The sequence below is a fragment of the Chiloscyllium plagiosum genome, unplaced genomic scaffold, assembly GCF_037043375.1.
Source record: "Chiloscyllium plagiosum isolate Xiang-an unplaced genomic scaffold, Cpla_swu_hap1 HiC_scaffold_10, whole genome shotgun sequence".
Classification (NCBI taxonomy): domain Eukaryota; kingdom Metazoa; phylum Chordata; class Chondrichthyes; order Orectolobiformes; family Hemiscylliidae; genus Chiloscyllium; species Chiloscyllium plagiosum.
In genome coordinates, this window is record NW_028270148.1 from 32,312,928 (window position 1) to 32,333,158 (window position 20,231).

At 39.6% G+C, this 20,231-nt stretch overlaps 1 protein-coding gene and 1 long non-coding RNA gene across 6 annotated transcripts in view; one reads left to right on the plus strand and one right to left on the minus strand.

Moving 5' to 3' along the window:
- The window catches only part of LOC122548002 (uncharacterized), a 116,464-nt gene that overhangs the window by 53,268 nt on the left and 42,965 nt on the right, over window positions 1–20,231 (plus strand). The gene's annotated exons all lie outside the window — the stretch shown is intronic.
- Window positions 1–20,231, minus strand: part of LOC122552719 (forkhead box protein N2-like) — a 67,893-nt gene that overhangs the window by 9,996 nt on the left and 37,666 nt on the right. Inside the window, exons 5-7 of the mRNA XM_087991258.1 lie at window positions 10,292–10,356; window positions 5,892–5,960; window positions 4,142–4,256 (exon numbers count right to left, since the gene is read on the minus strand). Coding sequence (XP_087847384.1) covers window positions 4,142–4,256; window positions 5,892–5,960; window positions 10,292–10,356 — 249 coding nt within the window. The remainder of the gene's footprint in view (window positions 1–4,141; window positions 4,257–5,891; window positions 5,961–10,291; window positions 10,357–20,231) is intronic.

Below are 20,231 nucleotides of genomic sequence, written 5' to 3' on the forward strand. Positions count from 1 at the left end.
AAGGATACTTGATCTACTCCAAAGGACACTTCACCCTACGTAAAAAGGGGTCCTTACCTCCTCCAAAGATCTCCTGGGAACAAATCCAAAGGGACACCATACCACTCTAAAGGGATATCCAGATATTCTGGCTATCCGGAGGAATGCACAAAGATCAAATTTGTTCATACTAGATTGACTCTGCACACATGCAGTTTTACACTTCAAGACTACAAAATTCCACTTGAAATGGAGACATTTGGTGACTTACATGGCCAGCTACTTCAGTGACCTATCCAAACAAATCCTAACATGACCCTCCTGAAAATGGGAAATCCTGTGTTTGAGGGCGTGACATGCAATTTCTGAGCTTAGCTGTATTTTTTTGCTATAGCAGAATATCTTTCCATGAAGGCGAAAATGGTAGATGACTCTGGAAAGACAGACATTCTCTGTAATAGCAACACTGCAGGTCCTGGTGTCAGAGAACTAAGACATGAATAAAGATACAGAAATGTGTGATTTCAGTCTCAACAATGGGATTTCAGTGAAGCTTGTGATCTGGTGAATGTAAAGGTAAACATAGAAAAAATATATTCAACCAAAGTGCACAATTAAATAAAGAACAAAGACTCTCATTCTTACCTCCCAGTCCCACATACAGGAAGGAGATAGTAGTCATAGAAATGTACAACATGGAAACAGATCCTTCAGTCCAACTTATCCATGCCAACCAGGCGTCCTAACCTAATTTATCCCATTTGCCAGCACATGGCCCATATCCCTCTCAACCCTTCCTATTCATATACCCATCCAGACACCTTTTGAATGCTGTAATTGTACCAGCCTCCACGACTTCCTCTGGCAGCTCATTTCATACACGCACCACCCTCTGCATGTCCCTTATGTCCCTTTTAGATGTTTCCCCTTTTACCCTAAACCTATGCCCTCTAGTTCTGGACTCCCCCACCCCAGGGAAAAGACCTTGTCTATTAATCCTATCCATGCCCCTCATGATTTTATAAACCTCTATACGGTCGCCCCTCAGCCTCCGACGCTCCAGGGAAAACAGCCCCAGCCTATTCAGCCTCACCTGAGAGCTCAAACCCTCCAACCCTGCCAACCTCCTTGTAAATCTTTTCTGAACCCTTTCAAGTTTTACAACATTCTTCCGAAAGGAAGGAGACCAGAATTGCATGCAATATTCCAAAAGTGGCCTAACCAATGACCTGTCCAGCCACAACATGACCTCCCAACTCCTGTACTCAATGCTTTGACCAATAAAGGAAAGCATACCAAATGCTTCTTCACTGTCTTATCTACCTGTGTCTCTACATTCAAGGAACTACGAATCTGCATTCCAAGCTCTTTGTTCAGCAACACTCCCTTGGACCTTACCATTAAGTGTATAAGTCTTGCTCTGATTTGCTTTTCCAAAATGCAGCACCTCACATTTATCTAAATTAAACTCCATCTGCTACTCCTCAGCCCATCTGATCAAGATCCTGTTGTAGTCTGAGGTAACCCTCTTTGCTGTCCACTACATCTCCAATTTTGGTGTTATCTGTAAATTTACTAACTGTTCCTTCTATGTTCACATCCAAATCATTTATATACACTGAAAACCCAAGACATTTTCAAAAAGAACTATATGTTACAATATGTACAAAATATCTTGCCATCTGTGATGTTGTTCTGAAATTAAACCTGTTGGGATAAAACTTTTAGGGCATGGAAGTGATTGACATATTATTTGGCATGGACTTTTACCTCAAAGTGCAGAACACTATATAACAATTTTTATTGAGAAGGATGAGAGTTGATAGTTTGCTTAGTATAAAAACCATTGTTTTGAACAATCTGTTGGTATTTGGACTAAAACGTACAAATGATTATATCAGACAGGCCATAAAGACAACAGTTGTCTGTCCCAATTTTTGGTGATTTAATCAATGATTAGTTTCTCTAAAAGCGATACGACCATAAGAAATAGGAGTGAAAGTAAGGCCATTCAGCCAATCGAGTCCACTCTGCCATTCAATCATGGCTGATGGGCATTTCAACGCCACTTATCTACATCCCTTAATTCCTTGCAAGATTAAGAATTTATCACTGCCTTGAGGACATTTAACATCCAAACCTCCACGGCACTCCGTGGCAATGAATTCCACAGGCCCATCTCTCTTTGGCTGAAGAAATGTCTCCTTATTTCTGTCCTACATTGACCCCCTCTAATTTTAAGGCTGTGCCCAAGAGTCCTAGTATACCCGCCTGATGGAAACCATTTCCCAGCATCCACCCTTTCTAAGCCATGCATTATCTTATAAGTTTCTATGAGATCTCCCTTCAACCTTCTAAACTCAAATGAATACAACCCCAGGATCCTCAACCGTTTATCATACATTAGACCTACCATTCCAGGGATCATCTGTGTAAATCTCCGCTGGACACGCTCCAGTATGTGCTTCCTGAGATGTGGGGCCCAAAACTGGACACCGTATTCTAAATGGGGCCTAACCAGAGTTTTATAAAGTCTCAGTCGCATATCGCTGCTTTTACATTCCAACCCTCTTGAGATAAATGACATTACATTTGCTTTCTTAACCACGGACTTAACCTGCAATCAACCTTTAGAGAATCCTGTGCTAGCACTCCCAGATCCCTTTGTACTTTAGCTTTATGAATTTTTTCACCATTTACAAAATAGTCCATACTTGTGTTCTTTTTTCCAAAGTGCAACACCACGCATTTGCTCACGTTGAATTTCATCAGCCGTTTCTTGGACTATTCTCCTAAACTGTCTAAATCTTTCTGTAGCCTCCCCACCTCCTCAGAACTACCTGCCTATCCACCTAACTTTGTATCATCGGTGAGCTTCGCCAGAATGCCCCTAGTCTCTTCGTCCAGATCATTTATATATAAAGTGAACAGCTGCGGCCCCAACACTGAACCCTACGGGACACCACTTGTCACCGGCTGCCATTCCAAAAAAAACCTTTTATCCCAACTCTCTACCTTCTGTCAGATAGCCAATCCTCAATCCACGCTAGTAGCTCAAACACTATGGGCCCTCACCTTACTCAGCAGCCTCCCGTGAAGCACCTTATCAAAGGCTTTTTGGAAGTCTAGGTAGATAACATCATTTTCCCTGGTCTAACCTACTTGTTACCTCTTCAAAGAATTCTAACAGGTTTGTCAGACACGACCTCCACTTACTAAATCCATGCTGACTTGTTCTAATCCGACCCTGCACTTCCAAGAATTTAGAAATCTCATCCTTAACGATGGATTCTAAAATTTTACCTACAACTGAGGTTAGGCTAATTAGCCTATAAGTTTCCATCCTTTGTCTTGATTCTTTCTTGAACAAGGGGGTTACAACAGCCATTTTCCAATCATCTGGGACTTTCCCTTACTCCAGTAATTTTTGAAAGATTACAACCAATGCCTCTGCTATTTCTTCAGCCACCTCCCTCAAACTCTAGGATGTAGCCCATCTGGGCCAGGAGATTTATCAATTTTTAGACCTTTCAGCTTTTCAAGTACTTTCTCCTTTGTAATGGCCATCATACTCAATTCTGCCCCTTGACTCTCCTTAATTGTTGTGATATTACTCATGTCTTCCACTGTGAAGATAACACAAAATATTTATTAAGTTCTTCAGCTATTTCCTTACCTCTCATCACTAGCCTTCCTGCATCAGTTTGGAGCAGCCCAATCTCTATTTTTGCCTCTCGTTTGTTTCTTATGTATTGAAAGAAACTTTTACTATCATACTATCAAAAACAACAAAACAACTCAGGTCTATCATCTAAACCAATTCTGTAATCTGATTTCCAAGTTATTCTTTCAAACAATTTATTTTCTTGAATATAATTGTCGCAATTCAGTACCATCAGCTAATTTCCTTACTTTCTCAAACACATGGTCAACTGTTACTTGACTACGACTGGTTTGAGAGAGGATTGCTGACTGACCCATAAACCAGGGGAGAGACCAGAGACCTCCTTACTTGATACAGCAGTTTTGCATTTGGATGAAATTAAATCACTTAGCCGACAGGATTTTATTTTCATGTAAGGTTATTTCCCACTACCTTCACACCCAAGGACATTAGAGAAGAATCAATCACTCTATAGAATCAAATTGAACAATGTTTTACCTTGTTCTGCACGTGGCTTCAGTTATTTTCACCAAAGTGGGAGCAGGCTTCAAAAATGCACGTTTGTAACTTCGTTTTCGGCTCATTGGTGGACTTTTTTGCTGAGATGGCTCACCTGATAAAATATGTAAAATTAGAGACAAGTTAATAAACACTTACTCATGACAAATAGAGGAATCATTTTGATTTTATATTTTGCATGAGTTTGGGAGGTCCTTCACTTTTAAGTAAGAATGTTTTTCAGGTAAAGTTCAGGGAGCTGATTGGCTTCATTGTGTGAGGAATGGGACTGTAATTCAATTTTTTTTGGAAAATCATGGAAATTGTCTGTTGCTGCAGAACGACACTAGCAAGTCAAGGCCATTGATGTTTTTGTATTGATTCCGTATTTTGTGTTTCAACTAAATTCCTTCAGGTCATGTTTAATTTCTGGTCAAGTGGTTCATCACAGACTGTGATGAGTTCTGCAAGGGAGTTGCAGCAACTTTTATGGATTTTATTTTTAAAAATATGTCAGGGTCTTTCTCCCATAGTTCAGTCAGTAAATATGAGGCAGAGCTTTGAGGTGAATTTTAATATTTTATAAACTTAAAAACATAGTGCTAACCCAAACAATTTTAAACAAAAGCAAAATAATATGTATGCTGGAAATCTAAAATAAAGAAAACAAACTACTAAGCAGGCCAGGCAGCATTTCTGGTAAGGGAAACAGATCTCTGATTTTAAGTTAGGAGGGGCGAGTAGCCAACCTGTTCCCGCACCTGCTTGCCCCAGCAAAGATCAGAACTCCACTATCAAAGGTCAATATGGAACCATTTTTATTCTTTTTTGTGTACAGAGACAAGTTGGACTGAGGCAAACAGACAACAATCTCAGTTTACTGACAACATGGCAATAGGTGGTTTAGCAAACAGTGAGGAGGGCTACACAAGACAGTATGAAGACACAGGAAGATTAGCTAAACAGACAGTCAAATTGCAAATGCAAAGGTCAAGATATGCACTGTGTGAAGACAAACAAGGAGTGTGACAATGTGAGAAAGCCACTGAAAGTTTTAAGGGTTTGAAATATTACTCGCTGAAATACATGCAGGTAGACAAACACATTAATAAATATAACCAGACTGAGTCAGGCAAACAAGTATGGATATAACATACAAAGAAGCAATGATAAATTTATATAAATCACTGTCTCGAATGCACCATTTTAGAAAGGACTCCAAAGCAATAGGATCACATAAATAGATTTACCGGGGATAATGTCAAGATCAGAAACTAAGGGCCAGTTGGAGATGCTGGAAGTTTTTCAATTAAAATGGAAAACTAAGTTTTTTTAAATTTAAAAAAAATCAGAGTGAAGAGGGAAATAATATATACTTTCATTGAGAAGTTCACGATAAAGCCGTTGTTAATTTAAATGATTAGTAAGAGGGTTAGGAGAGTGATGAGCAGAAATATATTTATAAGGAGAGTTTCTCAGCACACAAAAGATGCAGTGAGCTATGTTTCAAGCATTATAATTGACAGTTGGATAAATCTCTGAAACAGTGCAAAATATAAGGCAAGGGGGAGAAAGTCAGTTTAAGTTTTAATGCTCACATCAAAAGATTGGATTGGTTTTACAGTTAGCAGATTCTGAGGAAGGATGTAGCAAATTTGGAAAGAGAAACATCTGACATAGAAAAGTAAATTATAGTTTTACTACCAGAATTTGTTAACGCATAATCCAGAAATTTAAAAGCAAGGCTTACACGGAGGAAGTCTTTGTTCTGCAGATGAATTCAGCAACATCATAGCAGTGGCAGCATCGATATCTGAACCTAACAAGAAATATGCAAGTTTAAAATGATCATAAACAACCAACTTTTATATCAACCTTCAAATACTCACAAATCAGCCCTAATTTGGAATGCTAAAATCTGCAATCAGGTCTCTTCACGAGAAAGTAAATAAGATAATAGCTCTATTCCCCTGGGAAAGCAGTGATATCAATTATGAACAACCTACTCTTACTAGCCAGATTTTAGTCAGCTGCCAACAACCAATTATAGTGCTAAGCTTTGGTAGTCATAGTTACAAGTGTAGCATAGAAATTCTATACACAACAATTTCTGTGCTGCCAACAGTGAAAAGGATATCTGTATACTGGACCTGACTGAGGTGTGTAAGATTATGACGGTATGAATGTGGTGATTAGGAAGCAGATGAACTCTTTAGTGGAAGGATCAATAACAAGAGGGCATAATATTAAGTTGAAGGGCAGGAAGTTTAGAGGGGATTTGAGGAAACATTGTTCACCTAGAGGCTGGTGGGAATCAGAAGAAATGCATTGCCTGGGATGGTAGTAAAGATGGAAAAACTCAATATTTAAAAAGTACGAAGATAATCACTTGAAATGTCATAGCATTCAAGGTTGTAGCCAAGTGCTGGCAGGTGGGACTAGTGTAAATAACTCAGCACAGATTCAATAGCCAAAGGGCCTCTTCTGTGTTATGTGACTTTATGATTCTCTACCCAAATAACACCTCTTCAGGACAGGAAGGGGAAAAGGAGCCGTAATAATTACATGCTGTCAACTGATTGAATTGGGTAAAGAGATTTTTTTAAAAAACTATAGCAGATTATAGAATGGAATCTCCTAGTGGAGGTATGCGGCCAGAATAACTCGTTCAATGCCCTCTCATAATTTCATGGTCAGAAATTCATAATTCTGAATCTGGGAAATCATAGCCAAGGGCCAGATCCTCTTCAGCCAATATTAAGACTTAAACCTTTCATGATGTGTTCAATAGAAATTAGAAACTATGAACCCAGTTTCCCTTCTCTGGTCCAAGGACACTGGAGTCAATTTTAATGCACCACTAATTGATCTCAGCCAAAACAATAATCAACACACATCATGAAATGCAACTGTTTAATTAGTGCACATGTATATCTGTTCTACCATTATTAGGGTATCTCCAAAATCCATCCTCCAATAGAACTAGGTTGAACGACGGAGCATCAGCAGATTGCATTTTGTTGAATCACTTCCTAGCATATGGTTCAACCAAAAACAAAAATCGGTTGTCTAACATTGCTAAGCCAGCAAAAAACAGTTATTTTGAGTGACTTCTCTCTTCCTCAATGGCTGACCAAGCTTATCTACTAAGTAGCTTACCTGACGCATCAAGATGCAGATTTGAGCCTAGTTTCTTAGCCTGAGATAGGGGTAAACATAGGGCACAGAATTGGTTTAACATTTTGCGTCAATGGGGCAATGGATAATACTGTACTTTTAACATATTCATTTGGGGATGTGGGCATCGCTGGCTGGCCAGCGTTTATTGCCTGTCCCTAGTTGCCCTTGAGAAGGTGGTGCAGAGCTGCTTTCTTGAACCGCTGCAGTCCATCTGCTGTGGATTGACCCACAATACCATTCGGGAGGAATTCCAGGATCTTGTCCCAACAACAAGGAAGGAAAAATGATATATAAGTCAGCGTGGTCTTCCCATATATATGCTGCCCTTGTCCTTCGAGGTGGAAGTAGATCTGGGTTTGAAAGGTGCTGTATCAGGATCTTTGGTGAATTTCTGCAGTGCATCTTATAGCTAGTACACACTGCTGCTACTGAGCGTCAATGGGAGTGGATGCTTGTGGATTTAGCGCCAGTCAAGCATGCTGCTTTGTCTTAGATAGTGTCAAGCTTCTTACGTGGTGTTGGAGCTGAACTCATCCAGCCAAGTGCGGAGTGTTCCATCACACTCCTGACTTGAGCCTTGTAGAGGGTGGACAGGCTTTGGGGAGTCAGGGGGTGAGTTACTCACCGAAGTATTTCTAGCCTCTGACCTGCTGTTACAGCCACTGTGTTTATGTGGCAAGTTCAGTTGAACTTCTGGTCAATGATAACCTTCAGGATGTTGATAGTGGGGGATTCAGTGATGGTAACATAACTGAATGTCATGGGGCAGTAGTTAGAATGTCTCTTATTGTTGGTTACACCCTGGAATTTGTATGGTGCAAATGTTACTTGCCAGTTATCAGCCCTAGCTTGGATATTGTCCAGATCTTGTTGCATGTGAACTTGGGACTGCTTCAGTATCTGAGGAGTCACAAATTGTGCTGAACATTGCACAGTGAATATCCCCACTTCTGACCTTATGATGGAGGGAAGGTCATTGAAGAAGCAACTGAAGATGGTTGGGCCAAGGACACTACCCTGAGGAAATCCTGCAGGGGTGTTCTGGAGCTAGGATGACTGACACAGGAGCTAGGAGCTAGGATGACTCCAACAACTATGACCATCTTCTTACTTGCCAGGTATGACTCCAGCCACTGGGGAGTTTGCCCCCGATACCCAATGGTTCTTGTTTTTCTTGGGCTTCTCGATGCCACAGTGATGTCAAGAGTTGTCACACCCATCTCACCTCTAATTCAGCTCTTTTGTCCATGTTTGAACCAAGGCAGTAATGAGGCGAGGAGCTAGGTGGTCTTGGTGGAACCCAAACTGGGCATCACTGAGGTGCTGCTTGACAGCACTGTTGATGACACCTCCCGTCACTTTACTGATGATTGAGAGTAGACTGATGAGGCAGTAATTGGCTGGGTTGGATTTGTCCTGCTTTTTATGCAGAGGCTATACCTAAGCAATTTTCCACATTGTTGGATAGATGCCAGAATTGTAATTGTACTGAAAGAGCTTGGTTAAAGCAGCAACAAGTTCTGGAGCACAATACTATTGCCAGAATTTTGTCAGGGCCCTTAGCTTGTGCAGTATCCAGTGTCTCCAACATTTTCTTGGTGTCATGTGGAGTGAATTGAATTGGCTGAAGACTGTTGCCTGTAATGCTGGGAATCACTGGATGAGGCTCAGCACTTCTAGCTAAAGATTGCTGCATATGCTTCAGCCTTATCTTTTGCTCTGTTTCCACCATTGAAAATAATCATTACAAAAGATTTAAACTGTACTTTCAATTTCCCCAACCTCTGCTGGAATTGCACTGTGTGGAATATTGCATATTGCACTTAAGTAACCATTCAATGCCCAGTACCAAAACTCAATATGGTACTGGCAGCTCAGAGTTGTATTTCATAAGGAGTCAGGTGTTACACAGACGAGAAGCGGTAGAACATTCAGCCCTTGAGTCTGCTCTGTCATTTAATTAGATCATAGTTAATCTGATTAGAACTTCAAATCCACATTTCTGTCTATACCTGATAATCTTTCATCCCCTTGCTTACCAAGTTTATATCCACCTCTGCCTTAAAAATATTCAAAATCTCTGCTTTCGCCGATTTTTGAGGAAAAGATCTCCAAAGATTCATGATCGGCCAAGAGAGAGAAATTCACCTCATCTGTTTTAAACAGGTGACCCCCTATTTTTAAACTGTAACCTCTAGTTCTTCAAGAAAAAGAGAAAAAGTTGGTAAGAGAAACGGAAATATATAACTTTTCCCCTCTATTTCTCTTTGGAGAGTTGATTCAGTGAAATGGCATTTTGTCACATGTCTGTAAGGCTTAAAGTACATGGGAGTAAATATTAGGACATTTTCATTCATTTTTAAAAGTAAAAATTATCAGCCATTTTATATTACAAAGAATTACTTTTTTTTCATTCATAGGATATGCACATTTGTTGTCCATTCAGTTTTCTTTGAATGCAGTGGATTGCTAAGCTGTTTCAGAGGTCAGTTTAGCATAAACCACATTGTTGTGGATCTGGAGTCACATGTTGGTCAGACCAGATAAGGATGGCAATTTTCATTCCTTAAGTTAAAAATCACACAACACCAAGTTATAGTCCAACAGGTTTAATTGGAAGCACTAGCTTTCAGAGCACTGCTCCTTCATCAGGTGGTTGTTCCTTAAGGTCTTTCCTTAAAGAATATTAGTGAACCAGATGAGTTTTTATGGCAATTGATGGTTAGTTTGTAGTCTTCATTAGACTTTAGATTTTAATTCCAGCGTTTTATTAAAATTAGATTTGTCGTGGTGACCCCCAGACATTATCTGGCTCTCTGATTTACTAGGCCAGCGACAATGCCACTGCACTATCACCTCCCCAAGGCAGTCAAGAGGCAATTCTCACTAAATGCCTTTATTTGTTCTTTACTTCCACTTGTACTCAGTTTATCAAGTATGCTAGCTTCTGAAAAGAAAAAGTAAACTCACCTTTCTGATGGCAGCTTTGGAGCTGTGGTGACATTGTTGTGAGGTGATGAGGAGGTGGGGATGCACTGAAAGAAACATCAATGGAAGAGTACTTTTATAAAAACAAACAGGCTTTCGCACTTGCCCCAGTACAATCTCACAAGTATTACTGCCCACATGGCCACACTTAAAAGTATGAGACCAGACAGTGAATGCAGACAAGCTGTTTGATGCTGGGGAGATCACAACTCAACCTTATTTTTTGCTTATTGGATATCCTTAAAGGCGGATTTCCTTTCCTTGGTACATGAATGCCAAAGATAGTTGTAGCATCCAAATTGCTTTCTCAGTTAAAATCAACTAGGATCATCAGAAATCCAGAACCAAACCAAATATGTAGAATCAGAACATATTAATCAGATTATCATGACAGCATGTCTGCTTCATCTTCACCAAATTAAGATTGGTTAAACTGAAGTTTTCACCTCGCAATTATCCTTTGTGATTTTCAACATTTTCTGCAATTTTATAAATCACAAATCAATTGCTGAGAAAAGCAGCAGACATCTGCCTTCAATCCATTTGTGGTGCTGTTAGAAATGTATCTAGGAGTTTCCGAGAGTTGAAATTACTTGTTTCACACCTAAAAACTCAGACTCTGAAGACTCTGTAAATCACTCCAAGATGCATCCCTACGTAAAAGTTCTGGGGGACCTTATGTACGTAATACTGATTCCTCAACCTTCTTCAGACTAAAGATGTTCAGATATGGTGTGGTAAAATTCCACAAGTCTTAGCCTTTCTTTGCTACCTTGTATTCAAACATTAAGAATGGTCATTGCAGAAGTGTCAGCAGTATAGTCAGCGCTGTAGGATGGAGAGGGGAAGGGTGAAAGGAAAAAAGCAGATACCAAATAAGATCATAAGACAAAAGGAACAGAATTAAGCCATTCAGCCCATCAGGTCTGCTCCACCATTTGATCATGGCTGATATTTCTCAACCCCACCCTCCTGCCTTCCCCCCAGTAACACTTTGTCCCCTCACCAATCAAGACCTGCCTCCATCTTAAACATATTTAATGACTTGGCCTCCATATCCCTCGACGGAAATGAGTACCACAGATTAACCACCCTCTGGCTGAAGAAGTTCCTCCTCATCTCAGTTCTGAAAGGGCCGTCCCTTAACTCTAAGCTTATGCCCTTAGGTCCTCCTCTCTCAAACCAGTGGAAACATCTTATCTACTCTATCCAGGTCTCTCAGTATTCCCCAAGATTCAATCAGATTCCCTGTCATCCTTCCAAACTCCATCAAGTAAAGAACCAGAGACCTCAACTGCTCCTCATAATGACAAGACCTTCATCCTTTGTATCAATTGTACTAACCCCCTCTTCTAGACGCCCTCCAACACCAGCAAGTTCTTGCTTAGATTTGGGGCTCAAAACTGCTCACAATATTCTAAATGCTGTCTGACCAGAACCTACACAGCATCAGCAGTACATCTTTGCTCTTGTATTCCAGCCATTTTGAAATGAATGCCAACATTGCATTTGCCTTCCTAATTGCCAACCAAACCGATCTATTAAGAAAATCCTGAACTAGGACTGCCAAGTCTCTTTGTGGTTTCAGATTTCAGGAGCCTTTTCCTGCTTGGAAAATAGTCTATGCTTGTATTCTTCCTACCAAAGTGCATAACCTCATACTTTCCCACATTGTATTCCATCTGCCACTTCTTTGCTCACTCTCCGAGTGTGTCCAAGTCCTTCTGAGCCTTCCCACTTCCTCATCATGACCTGTCCCTCCACCCGATCTTTGTGTTATCGGTAAATTTAGCAACAATGCCCAAAGTTCTTTCAATTGGTTGTGTATTTGTCTCAACTTCTTTCCTGGAGCTCTAATTTTGGTACACAATGTATCAATGGGAAGATCAGAAATGTAATAATTAGAAAACAATTGAGAACATTTTTTTATGAAACACGCTTTTACTTTGTTTATTGCTCCTGACCATTATCAGCTGAATAATCCCATTATGTTAATCCAAATAAGGACTACCAAAAGATGTGCTGGGTTTGTGATCACTGTATACTGAACCACAACCAACAAGGGTAGTTTTACAAAAGAACCCTCTGCTCCTATTATACGAGGTTGACCATAGCTGGATATCTGCAATTCACTTATTTGCTGCAGTGTCTAACACAAATATATTAGTTTTTCAGCTGACAAATGGAAGCAAAAATTTCAGAAGATGTGCAGCTTCCCCACACAGCTTTAAGTCCTCTATTAGTTTGAACTTACCTGTGACAGACCGTACCAACGTAAGGGGTTGTAATCTCAACAGTATTTAACTATACTTGTGATATTTATACAATAGTTATCATGGAATGAGAAACACCATTGTCCTGTAAAATGCTTAGAGAGTAATGACAGAACACTAAGAAAGGAGAATGGGAGTTTTCTGAGAGAAGAGAAAGGAATAAAAGATGCCAATGAATGCAGAGAAACGTTATGGCAGAATGACATGGTAAGGAAGGGGGTTCAGTGTAGAGAACTGTGACTACATAACTGAAGAAAGAACAAAAGAGGACCAATAAGTAGGTCATCATCATGACTAAAAGGTACACAGAAAGCTGGGGCTGGTATAGATCAAAATTATATAGAAGGATAATGAGTCTGATCTGCAGTTACACTGTACGATGTCGAATTTGGCTAATATGGTTCCGTACTGTGGGAAGAAAAAGCCAGTTGGGAGGCCTCAAACAGCTAAGAAAATACAAATGTGAATTTAAAAAGAAAGCTGCCAAGTTGGCAATGGACTAACTTAAAGATAAAATTGATTCTCTCATAGTACGATAATTCAGATATTGTAAATTACAGATTGAGCCAGAGGGATTAGTTTATGTCAGTCATTAAGCTTGCACGAGAAGTTAGATGATCTGACCTTGTAAGTAAAGGTAGCTCTAATTGTTCTTTTGTTTCGTGGTCACTGTTCTAGGCTCCAGCATTTTTTTTTAAGCAGAAGTCTGACTCTCAAAATCATGCTTGGGGTCAATAATCTGTTTTCACATTTGCCTTCCAATGTAAACGCTGTTTGTAACTACAATACAAAAGAAGGCTATTCAGCCTTTCCTCCATCTTAAAACATAAGTGAAGATGTTCACTGATGATTACACAATGTTCAGCACCATTCACAATTCCTCAGATTCTGAAGTAGCCCTAGTCTATATTAAGCAGAATCTGTACCACAGCCAGACATGGGCTAATAAATGGCAAGTAACATTCATGACTTACAAGGTACTAGCAATTGCAAACAACAAAGTATCTAATCATCACCCTTTGATGTTCGTTACATTCCTTTCACCGAAGACCCATGATCAATACTGCGTTACAACTGGCCAAAAACTAAATGGGACTAGCTAAATAAGTATTTTGCGAAAAGAGCTGGTCAGAGGCTTCGAATTTTGCAGCAAGTTTTACAACATGGTGGTGAACCCCTCTGTTAAACTAAACACCCAGAAAAGCTCACCTCGCCTCGTAATGTTAAAATGAGTGACACAGAACTCCCCAAATTCCACTATTTAAAGACAATATCAATTTATTCTTTAACTCTAAAAGTGAACATCAAACAATAACTATTCACAACTCGAAGCCCCTCTTTCTCTTAACTGCTTATTACCTGCCTCCAACTCTAACAATATACTGTTCCAATAAAACACGTTCAAATTATATCAACTTAATTTCAAAACCATACAGTTGCTGTCATCTTTGGTAACTGTCTTCTTCCAGCTGAAGATCTTCCTGGGTCGTCGTCTTTCTTTTTACTGCAAATATGTTTCATGAAAAGGTACCTTTGATAGAGTGTTTTAATATCTTGCGTCTCTCTATGGCAGTTGCTCTGACTGATTTTCAAAATACCTGCCTTTATTAATATCCCCAACATTGGATCATCTCTTTGGTTCAATGTTGGCAAAACAACAAATTCAAACTTGATTCAGTTTAATATCCTGGGGCATAATTTAAACTGATTGGTTGAATTCAAATTGTTGTCAAAACAGCAACCAACTCAGGTATTTATTTCACAGCCAAATGTTATATATTTTCAATTTCCCAGGACGCTGAGACTGCTCTTTAAGCTATCAGTGCAGAACAGCATTCACTCTCTCTTAAAAAGGTACAGCACACACCTTCAACTTCATAACACAAGTAACTCACCTCCTATCTCCCCTGTGCTTGTTCAACCATCTACAAGGCACCATCAGGAGTGTGATAGAATACTCTTGACCTGCTTGAATAAGTGCAGCTTCAACAACACAAGAAATTTATCATTCAACAACCCGATTGACTGGCACCTAATCCACCACATTTAACATTCAGTACCAGTGACAGCAATATCTACCATCCATCAGATGCTCTGCAGTAAGTCATCAAGGTTCTTTCAATAGTACCTTCCAAATCCATGACTTCAACCACCTAGAAGTAGAACAGCAGCAAATGCAACATTACAACTTCCACGTTGCCCTCCAAACCACGTGATGATCGAGTAGGCTCTGTAGGGATGCCTGAGACCAAATGGAACTAGGGAATATGTTAATTAAGGGATAACGGAGCAAGTACTTGACTGGGTATATTTAGGGAATATGTAATCAGTGCAGTTGAAATTTTAAGATGTGTAAGTGATGCAAAATAAATCTCTGATGAGAGAAGTACATGCCTAGGCTCTTGACTAAACAACCTTTGCTCTCTGGCAGTTAACAAGCACAGAGTATTCTGATTTGGAACTTTATCACCACATCTTAACTTATCGCTGAGTCAAATTCCTCGAACACTCTTCCTAACAGCAGTGTGGGTGCACCAACACCCAAGGACTGCAGATTTTGAAACGGTAGCTCACCACTTTCTCAAGGGGAATTAGGGATTGGCAATAATTGGCTCATGGCCTAGCCAGTGATGCCTACATCCCATAAGCAAATTAAAAACAAATCTAGTAAATCTTTTGGTCACCTTCTGTCAAGTTTTCGTATCCTTGCTAAAGTATAGTACCCAGAATGGGGACACAATATTCCAGTGATATCTAGCATACATAGAATGTCACTCGTTCAGTTCCTGTTCAGGCTGAGCGAAGTTAGCCAAGGCCAGCAACCAGGCACTTGTCCTCCATTCACCCGAGGAGGGAGCTACAAACTCAGCACGAGGAGCTGGCAAGAGTTGATCAGAAGGGGACCCAATAGGGATGATAATGGAGCAACAATGACATGAGTTTCTGGGCATAATTAGGGAAGCACAGCAAAATTCATCCTAAGGAGGAAGAAACCTACTAAGAGAGGATGAGGTAACCATGTCGACAGGGGAAATCAAGGACAGCATAAAAGCAAAAGAAAAGGCACATAACGTGGTAAAGATTAGCAGGAAGCCAGAGGATCAGAAAGCCTTTAAAAACTAGCAGAGGATAACTAAAAAGCAATAAGGGGTAGAAGATGAAATTTGAGATTAAGCTAGCTAATAAAATAAAAGAAGATTGTATGAGTTTTTTAAAAAGATATCAGAAAGGTATCTCTTCAAAAAAAGAGGCCTGAGTGGACATTGGACCACTGGAAAATGAGGCTGCAAAAGTAGTAATGGGGAACGAAGAAATGGCAGAGGAACTGAATAGGTACTCTGCATCAGTTTTCACAGTGGAATTCACCAGATTACCCAAACTTCAAGAGTCAGGGGGCTGAGGTGGGTTTAGTGGCCATCAAGAAGAAGGCACTGAGGAAGCTGAAAGGACCGAAGGATAAATCACCTAGACCAGATGACTACACCCAAGAGTTTTGAAGAAGATAGCTGAGAAGATTGTAGAAGCATTATTGGTGATCTTTCAGGAATCACTGATCCCAGAGAACTGAAAATGGTTAACATAACACCCCTGTTTAAGGGAAGGAGGCAGAGGTCAGGAAAGTATAGGCTACTTAGCCTGACCTTGGTTGTAAAATTTCAAGAGTCCATTATTAAGAAAGAGATTGCAGAACACTTGAACGTGCAGGTAAAATAGCACTGAGCACAATTTCAATAAGGGGAGGTCATGCCTGATAAACCTTTTAAGATTCTTTGAGAAGGTAACAAGCAAGTTAGACAAGGGGGAGCCAGTGACCATGAACTATTTGAATTTGCAGAAAGCCTTTGACAAGGTGCCACACAGGAAGCTGCTAAATAAGGACCCATAATGTTAAGGGCAAGGTACCAGCAATGGATAAAGGATTAGCTGTCTGGCAGAAGGCAAAAGGTAGGGATGAAGACATCTTTTTCAGGATGGTAGCCAGTGACTAGTGGAGGTCTGCAAAGGTCCACATTGGGACCACAACTTTCACATTATATATTAATAATCCAGACAAATAGAACTGAGGGCATTGTTGCTAGGTTTGCAGATGACAAAGATAAGTGGAGGGACAATAGTGTTGAGGAAGCAGGGAGGCTGCAGAAAGATTTGGACACAGTAAGAGAGGGGGCAAAGATATGGCAGGTAGAATATAATGTAAGAAAGTGAGAGGCAATGCACCTTCGTAGGAAGAGAGGTGCAGACTACGTTTTCATGGGGAAAGGCTTCAGAAATCTGAAGTACAAAGAATGAAGAGGACACTCTAACAGAACAGCCATTTGCTCCATCATGTGAACATGATCCAAGGATGGAATCATTTTCATCAAGGAACAGGATGGATGGAGCTGCAGCTCGAGCTTGCTGAAAAACGTCACCCAAGTCTTGCCAGAATCACTTACAAATGGTGAGAAGAAATCTGCCCCACTGATCGACAGGAAATAATACCAGCAACTGGAGATTGCAGCCTTCACCAACATGATTGTTGCATATCCTCGGGGTCCATACAGCAGAATTCCAAGATTGGGGTTCACCCTGCTTCCAGTTCAGGATTCTTTTGGTAACATTCAGGTTCAGTTGGTGGTTAGGAAAGCAAATCCAATGTTAGCTCTCATTTCAAGAGGATGAGAATACAAAAGCAGGGACATTCTGCTAAGGGTGTACAAGGCTCCAGTCAGACTGCATATGGAATATTATGAGCAGTTTTAGGCCCCATATCAAAGGAAGGATGTGCAAACATTGGAGGGGTTCCAGAGGTAGTTTACAAGAATCGCCCCAGGGATGAAGGGCTTCATTGAATGTATTTTAGACTGCGAGAGATAGGTTCTTGATTGATAAGGAAATCAAGAGAAGGCAGGAGCATGCGTTTGATAAACATACCAGCCATGATAGAATGGCAGAACACACTCAATACACCAAATGAGTTAATTTTGCTTCTATATCTATGGTTTCATTAAATTAGTGTTGTTAGAGCAAGAAGAGAGAGAAATGGAAAAAGAAAAAAAAACTCAAAACAAAATGTTGGACCTTAAATAGTCAAGAATATCGAAGGATCCCTTAAGTAACATGTCAAGACTGGAAATGTTAATGAAATACAACTACAATTAGCAATCACCACATTGTCAGCATTCCTTTTCACCTATCCCATTATCTCTCGTGAAAACCTTTAAAGCATAGTATAGAGTTATCATTCATACTACACCTTTTTAAAAGTCATGATATACATTTTTTTTTTAAAAAGTATTCGTAGGTCACTAGTTCTTCTACAGCAATTACTAGGAAGCATGTAGCAGTAGCAAAGTACCTATCTCTGCCATTTTATCTCTTACTGAAATCATGCACTTAACCAAAGAGTATTGCCTTAGCCAAGTCTGGGATCTGACGTATGAAAATTTTCTTTATTTTTTAATGAAAATTTCATCTTGAACTAACAGAGACAGTGAGTTTACAATGAATTATTCCCTCATCTGACATTTTTCCCTCCAACACAAACACTGTTTTCGACATGTAAACTGAAGCAATTTTCTTTGACAAGTTATCTTATCATAAGAAAACAATGCAACTCAGCCCAAACAGACCCTCACCTGATACCCACAAACCCACATTCCCCAGATTACGACATTGGATAATTATCAGGAACAAGAACACTGAAGTTGCAACACAGTTCCCCCAGTCAGCTCATATTGGCTATCTCAGCATAATTCCATGCTCAATGGAGTTCTGTACTTCACCAAGCCCTGGAAAGTTCCTAAGATGAATTGAGCTCCTTTTGAATTGATTTGCAGGAAAACATTTTTTTGGTTTGTCCGCCCCACACCATATATAAATAAGCCAGTTATCTATCATCCTATGTGCTGCAGTTTTCCATAAGGGTTGGGGGAAAATGCACAAAATATCAGGCAGAATTTGAATTCTGGTAAGTTATGTTTGAGTGAATCAGAGTCTGGGCCATGTAATTTTCTTGCTACGCAACAGAAAAACACTGACCTTTGAACCACACCCATCTGCCACATCAGTGATGTTATGCATATCAAACAGCATACCTAAATGACTGTACACATTGATAATGAACAGCACACCTATTACCAGGAAATTCCCTATCCTTTGCAGGGTGAAATAAAAATTCTCAGTTCCCATAAATGAAAGTTGCAATGAGTCAAGTCTCATTGGATCAGTCTTTCAAACAAGAGATATAAAAGTATGATTATTTCAGTGTGCTATACATATAATTGGTTACCAAGCAACATAACATGATGTACACATTTTTCCCTAATATGTTGCCATAGTAACACCACAACTGGCTCATTTATAATGACTTCTGTGTCTTGATGAATTAAGATTGATCACTGCCTTAAAATGCCTTAGTGCTCTTTCACATCCTTTTCACATGAGAAAGGCCATGAGAATATAAAATAATACCAATGGGGTTATTCCAATTTATTTTAAGGCTGATATAGCAGGTCATTTCATAGCAGGTTTAAGTTCCAGATCAGAGAAATTTTCTACTTCATCGAGCATTGAATTTGGAGAAATGCACTGTTAAATATATTCAATGCTAAGATTAAACAGATTTCTAATCAGTAAGAGAATCAAGGATTATAGGGAAAAGGCAGGAAAGTGAAGTTGAGGATTATCAGATCAGCTTTTATCTATTTGAATCATGGAGCAGATTCAATAGGCTGAATGGCCTACTTCTGCTCCTACATCTTACAGTCTTATGGTCACAGTTATGATTTCCTCAACCTCACCCCCAGCACTGGTATTGTTATGAAAGTCAGTATCAAAAATGATTAATCATCCTAACACTCCATAGTTCATTGACCAGTATTGCATTGTTTATACAACTGACATGGCAGAGAGATTGAACAAATATACTGTGTTTATAAACAGTGAAAGAACAAACCATATATCAAAAATAGAGGTATTCCAATGACTTAATAAAACCGATGAATTTTAGATAATTAATGGCAACAGATAAAATGTATTAGAAAACCTATCAGACTAAAAGTTGACAAATCTCCAGGAATCTGATAGCCTATGTTCTCTCAAAAGAGATAGCTGCAGAGACAATGAATGCACTGGTTATGATTTGCCAAAATTTCCTAGATTGTAGAGAATGTCCTCAGCTGACAAACTCAGTCAATATGACACAGGAAAGAAACCAGGGAAATATGGCCAGTTAACTTGACATCTATCACAGGAAAATATTGGAATTTATTACTAAAGAAGTTGATGCCCTTAGAACATCATAGTATGATTAGACAAAGACAACATGATCTGTGCCAAGCTGGCATCAATACTGGGGAAAGTGGGATTTGTACCATTGGGAAGGTCTACACCTAAAGTGTATTGGACTTGTGCTTTTGCAAACTGTATGACTAGGGAACTGGAGCAGATTTAAACTAAATAGTGGGGGCAAGATCCCAAATTTAGGAAACTGTGGTGAATATGCAACGGAGAAAGGAATTAACATGGTAAATGGTAAACGGACAATGACAAGATGAGACAGAAGATGCAGATCGAAGAGCAAATCAGCAGATAAGATTAGAGGTAATGAAAATAATAAAAAGGACAAAACTTAAAGTACTGTATTTGAATGCATGTAGCATACAACA